Raw genomic sequence first — 15,168 nt, 5'->3', positions numbered from 1 at the left:
TTGTGTTGACGGCGTGCACTGTACACCTGCTACCTGTGGAGGGGAGCGTTTTTTGGTTTCTCGCCGCGTGACCTTTGACCTCTGACCCTGTGTGTGTGTGTGTGTGACAGAGCTACGACACGGAGCTGCTGCTGCCGCGGGACAGCGAGTGCATCCAGGTGCAGCCCGTGGTGGTCGTCAAGAGCCAATCGGAGCCCTCCGCCATCAGCTTCATGGGAGCGCTGCGCATACCGGTAAAACGAAAAAAACCCGCCCACAAAAACACACACAGAAACAAGACCCGCCCACACCCACAAACAAGACCCGCCCACACACACACAAGAAACAAGAAACAGCCCACACACACAGAAACAAGACCCGCCACACACAGAAACAAGACCCGCCCACACACAGAAACAAGCCCCGCCCACACACAGAACACAGCCCCGCCACACCGCCCGCCCATACTCAGAAACAAGCCCCGCCCACACACAGAAACAGGCCCCGCCCACACATAGAAACAGGCCCCGCCCACACCAGAAACAAGCCCCGCCCATACCCAGAAACAAGCCCCGCCCACACAGAAACAAGACCCCCCACACATAGAAACAAGACCCTCCCACACATAGAAACAAGACCCGCCCATAGAAACAAGCCCCTCCCACACATAGAAACAAGCCCCGTCCACCCCAGAAACAAGACCCGCCCATAGAAACAAGCCCCGCCACACCCAGAAACAAGCCCCGCCCACCCCAGCCCCACACCCAAACAAGACCCGCCCACACCCAGAAACAAACCCCGCCCACACACAGAAACAAGCCCCGCCCACACAGAAACAAGCCCCGCCCACACAAAAACAAGCCACGCCCACACAGGTGCACCGGTAAACAAGCCACGCCCACACAGGTGCACCGGTAAACAAGCCACGCCCACACACGGTGCACCGGTAACAAGCCCCACCCACACAGGTGCATCGGTAAACAAGCCACGCCCACAGAAACAAGCCCCACCCCCACAGGTGCAAGGTAAACAAGCCCCGTCCAGAGATGCCTGGTTCAGTCCTGGTTCAGTCCTGGTCCTGGGTCCTTCAGTCCTGGTTCAGTCCTGCTTTCAGTCCTGGTTAGTCCTGGTTTAGTCCTGGTTTAGTCCTGGTTTAGTCCTGGTTCAGACTGGTTTAGTCCTGGTTTAGTCCTAGTTTAGTCCTAGTTTAGTCTGGTTCTTTAGTCCTGGTTAGTCTGGTTTAGTCCTGGTTTAGTCCTGGTTTAGTCCTGTTCAGTCCTGTTTAGTCTTTCTTTTAGTCCTGGTTTAGTCCAGTTTAGTCCTTTCCTAGTTTAGTCCCTGGTTTAGTCCTAGTTAGTTAGTCCTGGTTCTGGTTAGTCCTGGTTTAGTCCTTTAGTCTGGTTTAGTCCTGGTTCTGGTTTCAGTCCTGGTCCTGGTTCAGTCCTGGTTCAGTCCTGGTTCAGTCCTGGTTTGTTGTGTGTTTTTTTCAGGGTGTGGTGGAGTTTTCTCTCTGTTTGCTTTTTGCCAAACTCGTCAGTTACACGTTCCTGTTCTGGCTGCCGCTCTACATGACCAAAGCAGGTCAGACCCCGGACGTCTCTGTGTCCTCTGTCCTCTGAGTGTCTCTGATGTCCTACCTCTGTGTCCTACTTTTGTTTCCTTCCTTTGTGTCCTCTGTGCATCCTCTTTGTTACCTTCCTTTGTGTCCTTCATTCATGTCCTATTTGTGTTCTTCCTTTGTGTTCTTCCTTTGTGTCCTACCTTTGTGTCCTACTTTCAAGTCTTTTTTGTGTACTGTTTGTGCCCTATTTATGCCTCATCTATGTGTCCTACCTTCATGTCTTTCCTTCGTGTCCTATTTGTGTCCTTTCTTTCTGTTCTTCTTTCGTGTCCTTTTTGTGCCCTACCTTTGTGTCCTTCTATTCTGTCCTGCCTTTGTTTCCTGTTTGTGACCTATTCGTGTCCTACCTTTGTGTCCTTACTTTCTGTTCTTCCTTTGTGTTCTTCCTCCGTGTCCTACCTTTTGTGTCCTACTTTCGGGTCTTTTTTGTGTACTCTTTGTGTTCTTTTTGTGTCCTTCATTTGTCTCCTACCTTTGTGTCCTTCATTTGTCTCCTACCTTTGTGTCCTTCATTTGTCTCCTACCTTTGTGTCGTTCATTTGTCTCCTACCTTTGTGTCCTTTCTTTGCATCCTTCCTTCCACTCCTATTCATGTCTTCTTTGTGACCTATTTGTGCCCTCCTTTGTGTCCTAGCTTCGTGTCCTACCTTTGCGCCCTTCCTTTGTGTCCTCTTTGTGTCCTACCATAGTGTCCTACCGTCGTGTCCTTCCTTCGTGTCCTCTTTGTGTTCTACTCGTGTCCTTCCTTCGTATCCTTCCTTCGTGTCCTCATCGTGTCCTTCCTTTGTGTCCTTCCTTCGTGTCCTCTTCGTGTCCTTCCTTTGTGTCCTTCTTTTGTGTCCTTCCTTCTTTGTGTCCTCTTCATGTCCTTCCTTTGTGTCCTTCTTTTGTGTCCTTCCTTTGTGTCCTTCTTTTGTGTCCTTCCTTTGTGTCCTCTTTGTGTTCTACTCGTGTCCTTCCTTCGTATCCTTCCTTCGTGTCTTCATCGTGTCCTTCCTTTGTGTCCTTCCTTCGTGTCCTTCTTTTGTGTCCTTCCTTCGTGTCCTCTTCGTGTCCTTCCTTCGTGTCCTTTCCTTTGTGTCCTTCCTTTGTGTCCTTCCTTCGTGTCCTTCCTTCGTGTCCTTCCTTCGTGTCCTTCCTTCGTGTCCTTCCTTCGTGTCCTTCCTATGTGTCCTTACTTTGACCGTGTCCTGTGTCCTGCAGCTCACCTGGACGCTAAGAGAGCAGGAGACTTGTCCACGCTGTTTGACGTCGGAGGAATCATCGGTACGACCAGAGTCACAATAAGACGAGAATAATAATAATAAGCATGACGATTGTTCTTTAAAGCTTCATTGTGTAACTTTTCTGGTTTCATCACCTGCTTGTTTCTATGGAGACGTCATTGCTCTGCCTGGAATGTTCCAGAGTGTGACTTTAAACAGCTCTACTTTACATTTATTCGATCACAGGTGCAGGTTTTAGAGCTCAAAAAAAAAAAAAAAAAAAAAAATAGAAAAACACACATTCTGACTGTGAGCGGGGTCGCCTCTCCACAGATCTGACCTGTAACTGGTTTGGCAAGCAATAACGGTCGAGAAGAAGGAAGCGAGGGGAAGGAGGCGAGGGGAAGGAAGCGAGGGGAAGGAAGCGAGGAGAAGGAAGCGAGGAGAAGGAAGCGAGGAGAAGGAAGTGAGGAGAAGGAAGCGAGGAGAAGGCAGCGAGGAGAAGTAGAAAAAAATCAAAGACAAGGAAGTGAGGAGAAGGAAGCGAGGAGAAGGAAGCGAGGAGAAGGAAGCGAGGAGAAGGAATCGAGGAAGGAAGCGAGGAGAAGGAAGCGAGGAGAGGGAAAGGAGGAAGGAAGCGAGGAGAAGGAAGCGAGGAGACAAGCATTTGACAAACTTTCCACCAGAAAAGTTACACAATGCCTTTTTAAAAAATAAATCTCAAATCTAGTAGAAAAATGTGTTAGTTTCGTCCTTTTTTCAGTAATTTTTTTAGACTTTTTTCTTTAGTTTTCGTTTAATTTCAGCAAAAATTTCGAGTAAAACTGTTTGTAGTCGTGTGGGTGACCCGTCCTGTGTCCTCAGGGGGCGTCCTGGCCGGGGTGATCTCCGACAAACTGGACAAAAGGGCGACGACGTGCGCCGTGATGCTGCTGCTGGCCGCTCCCACTGTGAGTGTCGTACCCCCGAGTGTCCAGCAGAGGGAGGCACAGAGCTGTTCTACAGGATTCAACCAAATAATTAGAAATCAAGCTTTTTAGTTTCAGTTTCAGGAAAAAAAAAAATCATGCCCCTCAAACAAATAATACTTTCACAATCATCATTTCCTTTCATTATATTTGATTTTTTACTACAATCTTAAAGCAGAATTTTAAAGACATTTTCTTTTTGTTTCCCCCTTCTTTCTTTTTTTTTCTTAATTTATATATTAAAAAAAATAATAATCTTTTTTACTATAAATTATGATTTGTCTTTTAAGGATTTCCTATATTTTCATTGTTAACTATATCTTAGGTCACTAGTTTAAGTCAAATAAAAACAAAAAATCTAATAAATAGTCAAATTTTTCATTAATTAGAGGATTTTATTACGTTATTTTCTGATTTGTTCTGATGTCGTTTCCTCGTCACAAACACACCTGGAGTTTCTCAAATCAATTTTATTTCTAGAGCGAAGTGCAGCACAGAGATCAGAAAATCACACCAGTCCTAAAACAATAAAAGCAAAATAAAATATAATAAAATAGAAATAAATAAGTAAAATAACTAAAATAAAATAAATAAAAAGTTGCGTTTTTTTGTTTCCTTCACACATGTTTAACACAAACCCTGCACATTTAGGCTGAGTTCTTCTCTCAAATAAAAAAAAAAAAAAAAAAAACTCTGTTCCACCTTGTGATGTCATCAGGTGGTAATAATAAAGCAAGTGCTCCACTGTGTTTTTAAACTCCACACACCTTCACGTTGTGTGTTTGTTGTTGTGATGTTTTCATGTTGTGTGTTTGTTGTTGTGATGTTTTCGTGTTGTGTGTTTGTTGTTGTGATGTTTTCATGTTGTGTGTTTGTTGTTGTGATGTTTTCATGTTGTGTGTTTGTTGTTGTGATGTTTTCATGTTGTGTGTTTGTTGTTGTGTGTTTGTTGTTGTGATGTTTTCATGTTGTGTGTTTTGTTGTTGATGTGTGTTGTGTTGTGTTGATTTTTGTGTGTGTGTTTGTTGTGTGTTTGTTGTTGTGATGTTTCGTGTTGTGTGTTTGTTGTTGTGATGTTTTCGTGTTGTGTGTTTGTTGTTGTGATGTTTTCGTGTTGTGTGTTGTTGTTGTGATGTTTTCATGTTGTGTGTTTGTTGTTGTGATGTTTTCGTGTTGTGTGTTTGTTGTTGTGATGTTTTCGTGTTGTGTGTTTGTTGTTGTGATGTTTTCATGTTGTGTGTTTGTTGTTGTGGCGTGTTTTTAATGTTGTGTGTTTTTGTGCAGCTCTACGGCTTTTCCATGATCAGTCAGTTTGGAATGGGCCCGACTATAGGTGAGACACACACACACAAACACACAACTCACACACACACACACACACACAAACACACAACTCACACACACACACACACACACACACACACACATTTTTAAGGACTTTCCATTGACTTATATTAATTTTCCTACAGACTTAAAACTCTGTCCTTCCTTTGTGTCCTTCCTTTGTGTTTTTCTTTTTGTCTTTCCTTTGTGTCCTATTCATGTCCTACCTTTGTGTTCTTCCTTTGTGTCCTTCCTTTGTTTCCTACTTTTGTGTCATTCCTTTGTGTCCTACTTCTGTGCCCTACTTCTGTGTCCTACCTTTGTGTCCTACGTCTGTGTCCTACCATTGTGTCCTACCTTCGTGACCTTCCTTTGTGTTCTACCGTTGTGTCTTACCTCTGTGTCCTTCCTTTGTATCCTACCTCTGTGTCCTTCCTTTGTATCCTACCTCTGTGTCCTTCCTTTGTATCCTACCTCTGTGTCCTTCCTTTGTGTCCTGCCTCTGTGTCCTACCTCTGTGTCCTTCCTTTGTGTCCTTCCTTTGTTTCCTACTTTTGTGTCATACTTCTGTGTCCTACCTTTGTGTCCTACGTCTGTGTCCTACCATTGTGTCCTACGTTTGTGTCCTACCTTCGTGTCCTTCCTTTGTGTTCTACCGTTGTCTTACCTCTGTGTCCTTCCTTTGTATCCTACCTCTGTGTCCTACCTCTGTGTCCTTCTTTGTATCCTACCTCTGTGTCCTTCCTTTGTATCCTACATCTGTGTCCTACCGTTGTGTCCTATCTCTGTGTCCTTCCTTTGTATCCTACCTCTGTGTCCTTCCTTTGTATCCTACATCTGTGTCCTTCCTTTGTATCCTACATCTGTGTCCTACCTCTGTGTCCTTCCTTTGTGTCCTGCCTCTGTGTCCTACCTCTGTGTCCTTCCTTTGTGTCCTTCCTTTGTTTCCTACTTTTGTGTCATTCCTTTGTGTCCTACTTCTGTGCCCTACTTCTGTGTCCTACCTTTGTGTCCTACGTCTGTGTCCTACCATTGTGTCCTACGTTTGTGTCCTACCTTCGTGTCCTTCCTTTGTGTTCTACCGTTGTGTCCTACCTCTGTCCTTCCTTTGTCCTACCCTGTACCTCTGTGTCCTTCCTTTGTATCCTACCTCTGTGTCCTTCCTTTGTATCCTACATCTGTGTCCTACCGTTGTGTCCTACCTCTGTGTCCTTCCTTTGTATCCTACCTCTGTGTCCTTCCTTTGTATCCTACATCTGTGTCCTACCTCTGTGTCCTTCCTTTGTGTCCTGCCTCTGTGTCCTACCGTTGTGTCCTACCTCTGTGTCCTTCCTTTGTGTCCTGCCTCTGTGTCCTACCGTTGTGTCCTACCTCTGTGTCCTTCCTCTTTGTGTCCTGCCTCTGTGTCCTAATTCTGTGTCCTACATCTGTGTCCTTCCTTTGTGTCTTTCCCTTGTGTCCACTTCGTGTCCTATTTGTGTTTTTCATCCCTTTTTTTTAGGACTTTATTTAGAGGTAAAAATATATTCAGGTTCAGTCATTAAATAAAATAACTGAGTTCTCAGGAGGGTTCAAAATCAAACACAGGAAGTGTCTTGCCCAAGGACACAACAACTGTAGGCCGAGTGGGGATTGAACCACCAACCTCTGAGTCTTAATTGTCTTTGTTGTTTCTAACGCCTCAACAGCCGCTCCAAAGTCTGGTACGTGAAGTTTACTGGTGCAAGACTTTAGACCTGGTTTAGACCTGGTTTAGACCTGGTTTAGACCTGGTTTAGACCTGGTTTAGTCCTGGTTTAGTCCTGGATTAGTCCTGGTTCAGTCCTGGATTAGTCCTGGTTTAGTCCTGGTTTAGACCTGGTTTAGTCCTGGTTAGTCCTGGATTAGTCCTGGATTAGTCCTGGTTTAGTCCTGGATTAGTCCTGGATTAGTCCTGGTTCAGTCCTGGATTAGTCCTGGTTTAGACCTGGTTTAGACCTGGTTTAGACCTGGTTTAGACCTGGTTTAGACCTGGTTTAGTCCTGGTTTAGTCCCTGTGTAGACCCACACACATGGTTCAGTCCAGAGGTAGTTTGGTTTAGTCCTGGACCTGGTTTTAGACCTGAAAGTAGAATCCCCATTTTAGACCCATTTAAGTCCTTAAAGCTGCACTATGGAACTTCTCCTTCCCTTCTGTTCCCATAGAGATGCTACGAGTGTGTGTCAAATGTTTCATAGTGTGGCATTAATTTTTGTCCTGCAATATTAATTGGTTAGACCTGGTTTACACCTGGTTCAGACCCGGTTGGTTCCTGGTTCAGTCCTGGTTCAGTCCTGGTTCAGACCCGGTTCAGTTCAGTCCTGGTTCAGACCCTGGTTCAGTCCTGGTTCAGACCTGGTTCACCTGGTCAGTCCTGGTTCAGTCCTGGTTCAGTCCTGGTTCAGTCCTGGTTCAGAGTCCTGGTTCAGACCTGGTTCAGACCTGGTTCACCTGGTTCAGACCTGGTTCAGACCTGGTTCAGACCTGGTTCAGACCTGGTTCAGTCCTGGTTCAGACCTGGTTCAGACCTGGTTCACCTGGTTCAGTCCTGGTTCAGACCTGGTTCAGTCCTGGTTCAGTCCTGGTTCCCTGGTTCAGTTTCCTGGTTCAGTTCAGACCTGGTTCAGACCTGGTTCAGACCCGGTTCAGTCCTGGTTCAGACCCTGGTTCAGACCTGGTTCAGTCCTGGTTCAGTTCACCTGGTTCAGACCTGGTTCAGACCTGGTTCAGTCCTGGTTCAGACCTGGTTCAGTCCTGGTTCAGACCTGGTTCAGTTCTGGTTCTGGTTCTGTTGTAGGGATGCTGTTGGTGTGTGGGGGTTTGGTGAACGGGCCGTACGCTCTCATCACGACGGCCGTTTCCGCAGATCTGGTACGTATCACCTGGTTTAGTCCTGGTTTAGTCCTGGTTTAGACCTGGTTTAGACCTGGTTTAGACCTGGTTTTAGACCTGGTTTAGTCCTGGTCCAGACCTGGGTTTAGACCTGGTTTAGTCCTGGTTTTAGACTTGGTTTCAGACCTGGTATAGACCTGGTTTTAGACCTGGTTTTAGACCTGGATTTAGTCCTGGTTTAGTCCTGGTTTAGTCCTGGTTTAGACCTGGTTTAGACCTGGTTTAGACCTGGTTTTAGACCTGGTTTTGGTTTTAGACTGGTTTTAGACCTGGTTTAGACTTGGTTTTAGACCTGGTTTAGACCTGGTTTAGACCTGGTGGTTTAGACCTGGTTTAGACCTGGTTTAGACCTGGTTTAGACCTGGTTTAGACCTGGTTTTAGACCTGGTGGTTTAGACCTGGTGGTTTAGACCTGGTTTAGACCTGGTTTAGACCTGGTTTAGACCTGGTTTTAGACCTGGTTTTAGACCTGGTTTTAGACCTGGTTTTAGACCTGGTTTTAGACCTGGTTTAGACCTGGTTTTAGACCTGGTTTTAGACCTGGTTTAGACCTGGTTTAGACCTGGTTTAGACCTGGTTTAGACCTGGTTTAGACCTGGTTTTAGACCTGGTTTAGACCTGGTTTAGACCTGGTTTTAGACCTGGTTTAGACCTGGTTTAGACCTGGTTTAGACCTGGTTTTGGACCTGGTTTTTGGTTTAGACCTGGTTTTAGACCTGGTTTTAGACCTGGACCTTTTAGACCTGGACCTGGTTTAGACCTGGTTTAGACCTGGTTTAGACCTGGTTTTAGACCTGGTTTAGACCTGGTTTAGACCTGGTTTAGACCTGGTTTAGACCTGGTTTAGACCTGGTTTAGACCTGGTTTTGACCTGGTTTAGACCTGGTTTAGACCTGGTTTAGACCTGGTTTAGACCTGGTTTAGACCTGGTTTAGACCTGGTTTTTTGGTTTAGACCTGGTTTTAGACCTGGTTTAGACCTGGTTTAGACCTGGTTTAGACCTGGTTTTAGACCTGGTTTTAGACCTGGTTTTAGACCTGGTTTAGACCTGGTTTAGACCTGGTTTTAGACCTGGTTTTAGACCTGGTTTAGACCTGGTTTAGACCTGGTTTAGACCTGGTTTAGACCTGGTTTTTGGTTTAGACCTGTTAGACCTGGTTTAGACCTGGTTTAGACCTGGTTTAGACCTGGTTTAGACCTGGTTTAGACCTGGTTTAGACCTGGTTTAGACCTGGTTTAGACCTGGTTTAGACCTGGTTTAGACCTGGTTTAGACCTGGTTTAGACCTGGTTTAGACCTGGTTTAGACCTGGACCTGGTTTAGACCTGGTGGTTTAGACCTGGTTTAGACCTGGTTTAGACCTGGTTTAGACCTGGTTTAGACCTGGTTTTAGACCTGGTTTAGACCTGGTTTAGACCTGGTTTAGACCTGGTTTAGACCTGGTTTAGACCTGGTTTAGACCTGGTTTAGACCTGGTTTAGACCTGGTTTAGACCTGGTTTAGACCTGGTTTAGACCTGGTTTAGACCTGGTTTAGACCTGGTTTTAGACCTGGTTTAGACCTGGTTTTAGACCTGGTTTAGACCTGGTTTAGACCTGGACCTTTTAGACCTGGTTTAGACCTGGTTTAGACCTGGTTTAGACCTGGTTTAGACCTGGTTAGACCTGGTTTAGACCTGGTTTAGACCTGGTTTAGACCTGGTTTAGACCTGGTTTTAGACCTGGTTTTAGACTGGTTTAGACCTGGTTTAGACCTGGTTTAGACCTGGTTTAGACCTGGTTTAGACCTGGTTTTAGACCTGGTTTTAGACCTGGTTTAGACCTGGTTTAGACCTGGTTTAGACCTGGTTTAGACCTGGTTTTGGACCTGGACCTCTGTGTTTTGCAGGGCACACACAAGAGTCTGAAGGGGAACTCCAGGGCTCTGTCCACGGTCACTGCGATCATCGACGGGACAGGATCTGTGGGTGAGGACAAAAACTCAACGCAATAAAATACTTATTTATTATGGTGCTTTTATTTTGGCAGTTTATACTTTGACTTCCTGTGTCGCCACGGCAGCAGATGAGTCCGAAAGTTCACTCTGGTGCCTCCAGGGGGCGATGTTCAGGCACCTGGTTTAGTCCTGGTTCAGTTCTGGTTCAGACCTTTCTCCTCGCTTCCTTCTCCTCGCTTCCTTCTCCTCGCTTCCTTCTCCTCTTCCTTCTCCTCACTTCCTTCTCCTCGCTTCCTTCTCCTTCCTTCTCCTCGCTTCCTTCTCCTCGCATCCTTCTCCTCGCTTCCTTCTCCTCGCATCCTTCTCCTCGCTTCCTTCTCCTCAGTTCCTTCTCCTCGCTTCCTTCTCCTCGCATCCTTTTCCTCGCTTCCTTCCCCTCGATTCCTTCTCCTCACTTCCTTCCCCTCGCTTCCTTCCCCTCGCTTCCTTCCCCTCGCTTCCTTCTCCTCGATTCCTTCTCTTTGATTCCTTCTCCTTGCTTCCTTCTCCTCGCTTCCTTCTCCTTGATTCCGTCTCCTCGCTTCCTTGTCCTTCTCCTCGCTTCCTTTTCTCCTCGCTTCCTTCTCCTCGCTTCCTTCTCCTTGATTCCGTCTCCTTGCTTCCTTGTCCTTCTCCTCGCTTCCTTCTCCTCGCTTCCTTCTTCCTTTCGCTTCCTTCTTCCTCTTCTTCTTTCTTCCTTTTCCTTGTTCTGATTGTTTCTCCTCGCTTCCTTCTCCTCTATTTCTTCTCCTCGATTCTTTCCTTCTTTTCGATTCCTCCTCAGGTTTACTCCTTCAATAAAGGATGGAGGAGAAGAATTATGGAGAAGGAAGCGAGGAAAGAGAACTGCTCCGCGTCCTTTCTTAAACCTCTTCTTGTTGTTCTTCTGTGTCCAGGCGCCGCGCTGGGCCCCCTGCTGGCCGGTCTGCTCTCTACAGGAGGATGGGACCAGGTCTTCTACATGCTCATGACTGCAGACTTCTTGGCTCTCCTGGTCAGTGTCTTCAGAAGGTTCTCGATGGTTTGACTTAAAGCCGAGACGTGAAAGTGAAAATGGAGATGAATCGCTGCTGTTTTTTTTGTCATAATTCTATTTTGAGCCGTTCTTTGAGACACTGGGCGACCTGTCAGGAGCAGATGTTGTCAGCTTCAGGGTCAGGAGAACCTCACTGAAGCATTAGCCTTTTCTGACTTAAATTTAAATTTGATCCACAAGGGTCACGATTAGGGATGGGCATGATTAATCGACTAATCGATAATTGATCATTAAGAATTTCATCGATTACGAAGGAGCGAGACACAAACAGTGGGTCAGTCTGTAACGAACCGAAGCACAAATGTGGATTTAACCAGGATTTGGACAAGAAATTCCACACTTTCCGTTGCGTTGGGACAAGTGTGAGTCCATGTGCACAGTGGATAAAGCAGCACATATGTTTCTGTGTCCAGTGGGAAAAAGTTTTTCCAGGTGAGAGTCGCTCAATGTGGATGACGAGGCCCCGCCCCCCTCCCCCCGTACGCTGTCCTGGTTTTGACAAACACAAATCTGGTCACACTGACCTGTATTCACCTGAGTCATGTCTTTTAATCCAACACAAGTTGAACCACATCAGCGACACAAGAGCTGGAGTTTTATCTTCACTTAGTTTATGTAAATTAGTGATGTGGTTTTAAGTTTTGTTTCTGTGAGATTTGAACAAAACTGAATTAAACACATTATAATGTCAAACAGCTGATGTGGCTCTAGAGTCGTTACGGTTTATTTGTCGTAAAGTTGAATTTATTTATGCAGATTAGTCAAGGCAAGTTTATTTGTACAGCACAATTCGTACACAAAGTCATTCAAAGTGCTTTACAGAATAAGAAATACATTAAAATCATAATAAAAACAAATCAAAACATAAATAATCATGAAGATTAAAATGAAAAAAGAGAGACATAAATTGGAGAGAAGAGTGCGGAATGAAAACCTTTCAGTTATTTGCACAGTTAAACAGAAATGTTTAGAGTCTGGATTTAAACAGCGTCACAGAAGAGTCTGTCTCACATGTTCAGACTGTTCCAGGTTTTAGCTGCATGAACCTGAAACTCTGACTCCCCTTGTTTAGTCGTGACTCTGGGCACCAGCAGGAGTTGGTCCCTGAGCTCCTCAGAGTGTGAGATGTTCATATGACACTAACATGTCACAGATGGACTTTGGTGCTCGGCCATGGAGACACTTGTACAAACAGAGCTGCTTTAAAGTCTCTGAGCCACAGGAGCCAGAGCAGAGACCTGAGACCAGGACTTATGTGCTCGTACTTCCTAGTTTCGAGTCAGGACCCGAGCTGCAGTTCTGGATGTTCTGGATGTTGTGGATGTTCTGGATGTTCTGGATGTTCTGGATGTTCTGGATGTTCTGGATGTTGTTCTGGATGTTCTGGATGTTCTGGATGTTCTGGATGTTCTGGATGTTCTGCAGCGTCTCACAGCTCGTTTGGAGAGACCAGTGAGCAGAACATTACAGTATCTAACCTACTGGAGACAAATGCATGGATAAGTTTCTCCAAGTCTGATTTAGACAGTAAACCTTTGATTTTCGCTATGTTTTTTAGATGGTAAAAGGCTGCAGATGTTATTGATTTGATGTGGCTGTTAAAGTTCAAGTCTGAGTCCATTATTACCCCGAGATTTCTTGCCTGATTTGAAGGTTTTAGAGAGAGAGACTGGAGGTGATGCTGACACTGTCCCTTTGTTTCTGTGGACCAAACACTATGACTTCAGTCTTGTCAGAGTTTAGCTGGAGAAAGTTGTTTTGCCTCCACACACTGATCTGTTGGACGCAGTGACAAAGTGAGTCCACTGGTCCATAGTCTCCTGCTGCCAGAGAGACGTAGATCTGAGTGTCGTCTGCATAATTGTGGTAGGACATGTTATTGCTGCTTATTAACTGGTCTGTAGGGGGCAGCATGTAGAGATTGAACAACAGGGGGCCCAGGATTGACCCCTGAGGCACCCCACAGGTCAGGGCCATGTGATCTGAGACACAGTTTAGTCGTGCAGATAGTAATAATAATGATGATCATTTTAATATAAAAATGTTAATGATTAATCGATAATCCATCGTTAATTCTTCCGACGATCGATTAAGAAAATTTCATCGAATGCCCGTCCCTACTCAGTTTAATAAAATACTGTGAAACATTCCAACCAAAGCAATAACCTCTGTGGAGATGAACAGAAAGCATCAGAAAAGTTACACAGTGCGCCTTTAAGACAGAGAGAACGCCAAACCTTAGAGCTTGTGAGGTGCACCAGGTCGTCGTGGTAACTCTTGTTTGTGGTTTTTGTGGTGTTCCTCACAGCTGCTGCTCCGGCTGGTCACCAAAGAGCTGAGCTACAGTCAGTCCAGACCCATCACCGCCGTCCAGTGAGTGCACCCGCCTCTGCCGCCGCCGCCGCCACCGCCGTCGATCTTCTGACCTTCTGTGGTGTCTCGTCTCACGCTCGTCTTCTGTTTGCAGGCTGAAGGAGCACTGAGCCCGACCCTGGGAACGCCACACCACAACCACCTCACCTCCTGTTGACCGTGGGACCCGAGGAACATCTGAGGAACATCCGAAAAACTCGACTGCTCCTCTTGATTGATTGTTCTGCTCCGAAGAACATCTCAGGAACGTCTGAAGATCACGCCGCTCTCGACCTCTTCTCGTTCTGACCGCGGGACCCAAAAGACCTCGTGCCTTCTGACTGTTGAACCCGACGAAGGCTCATTTATGCTCCACTTTCACGCAGAAACACGCTAAAATTGTTACTGAATTTATTCCAAACGTTTCTGATGGAGGCGGTTTTCCGATCACATTTTTTAGAAAAAAAAAACAATTATTTGTTTTAAAGTTTATTTAAGTTGTGGCTCGGGGACCAAACTCGACGCTCCAAACGATCTGATCTCCAAAACATCTTCCAAAAAATATAAATCCTTTTCTTCTTGTGTGTTTGTTCACAGAGACAGAATCTGACAGTTTACTGATTTTTCAGACAGAACCTACAACAGACGCACACAGACAAACACAGACAGAACCTTCACAGTTCACAGAACCTCACAGAACCTCACAGAACCTCACAGAGACCAGACAGGAGCCTCCTTGTGTATCTGTTTGTATCTAGATCGTGGAGCATAAATGAGCCTGGAGGAACCTGCTCCTCCTCACCTCTGCTCTTGAAGAACATCTGAGGAGCTTGTTCTTCTGCCTTTCTCTCTCTCTCTGTTCTTCTGCTCTCGCTGGATCTTCTGACGGGAGCGACTGTGGACGCTGGACAGGACCAGAACTCACCACCGCCTTAAATTGCACCAAAGAGATTCTCGTCACGTCGTGTAGATGTTTGTTCTTCTAGTTCTTGTGTCTTCTGTGACGTGTAGAAGCTCCGGGTTCTGAAATGAAATGAAGGATCAGACTGGACTGGACTGGTGCTGGGAGGGCATCTGAGTTTGCTGATGTATTTATGAACATAATTTATTGATCTGTGTGTTGATTATTTATGGAATTCTGTGCCTTTTGGTTTGGATCAAAATGGAATAAAATGTTGTTTTTTTCTGGGATTTGTGGCTCTTTGACTTTTGAACCAGAAGAACATCTAAAGAAATACAGTTTTAAACGTGTCACTGGGACATGATCGTTTTCAGAAAGAAGAAGAGACATTATTTTTTAGAATCTGAAATTTGAATTAGTTAATTTAAAAAAATAATAATTTTAAAGGGGAACTATTAATCTCCGTTCAGTCTGCAGCCTGAAGTTTCACCCTTATGTTCCTGTATCTGATCTTTTAATGTCAGTCTGAACCACACAGATCAGTTTTTTTCAAATGTGACCCAGGACACTTGGATCTGTGCTCCTAAAACCCAAACACATCTGATCTTTTGACATGTGACTTCAGTCTGAACGTCCAGGCTCCAGCTCAAGGGGAAAGTGGCACATCAATCCAGTCCACTTTATTTCTATCGCACATTTTACAAACAAACAGTTTCCAAGGTGCTGCACAAATACATAATAATAACAACATTAAATATAGCCGCAAGCGGCGATGATCGGCCCTCGCTCGAGCCTACGCCGCACCCCGGCCACGCTGAGCCCTGCACATGTCGTGCCCACGAATGCACCTTACCCCTTGATCTAACTCCTCACCTGAACTCCTGACCGCAGCCCTAAC

The 15,168-nt window shown here is 45.5% G+C and overlaps 1 protein-coding gene across 6 annotated transcripts in view; it reads left to right on the top strand.

Moving 5' to 3' along the window:
• The window catches only part of slc37a1 (solute carrier family 37 member 1), a 44,190-nt gene extending 30,235 nt beyond the window's left edge, over nucleotides 1-13,955 (top strand). For 5 of the 6 annotated variants that reach the window (XM_055148916.1, XM_055148908.1, XM_055148913.1 and 2 more), the window contains 10 exons: nucleotides 111-233; nucleotides 1,470-1,560; nucleotides 2,804-2,866; nucleotides 3,670-3,755; nucleotides 5,058-5,106; nucleotides 7,913-7,986; nucleotides 9,895-9,973; nucleotides 10,878-10,975; nucleotides 13,326-13,390; nucleotides 13,485-13,955. In XM_055148916.1, coding sequence (XP_055004891.1) covers nucleotides 111-233; nucleotides 1,470-1,560; nucleotides 2,804-2,866; nucleotides 3,670-3,755; nucleotides 5,058-5,106; nucleotides 7,913-7,986; nucleotides 9,895-9,973; nucleotides 10,878-10,975; nucleotides 13,326-13,390; nucleotides 13,485-13,500 — 744 coding nt within the window. In that variant the 3' untranslated portion in view covers nucleotides 13,501-13,955. Of the gene's footprint in view, nucleotides 1-110; nucleotides 234-1,469; nucleotides 1,561-2,803; nucleotides 2,867-3,669; nucleotides 3,756-5,057; nucleotides 5,150-5,200; nucleotides 5,223-7,912; nucleotides 7,987-9,894; nucleotides 9,974-10,877; nucleotides 10,976-13,325; nucleotides 13,391-13,484 lie in introns of those variants that run through there. The other variant, XM_055148925.1, reaches the window with a different exon arrangement.
• Nucleotides 13,956-15,168: the final 1,213 nt, after the last annotated feature.

Source organism: Boleophthalmus pectinirostris, unplaced genomic scaffold (assembly GCF_026225935.1).
Source record: "Boleophthalmus pectinirostris isolate CB_2022bp ecotype Guang Dong unplaced genomic scaffold, ASM2622593v1 HiC_scaffold_1, whole genome shotgun sequence".
NCBI lineage: Eukaryota > Metazoa > Chordata > Actinopteri > Gobiiformes > Gobiidae > Boleophthalmus > Boleophthalmus pectinirostris.
This window is presented reverse-complemented; position numbering and strand designations above follow the sequence as displayed.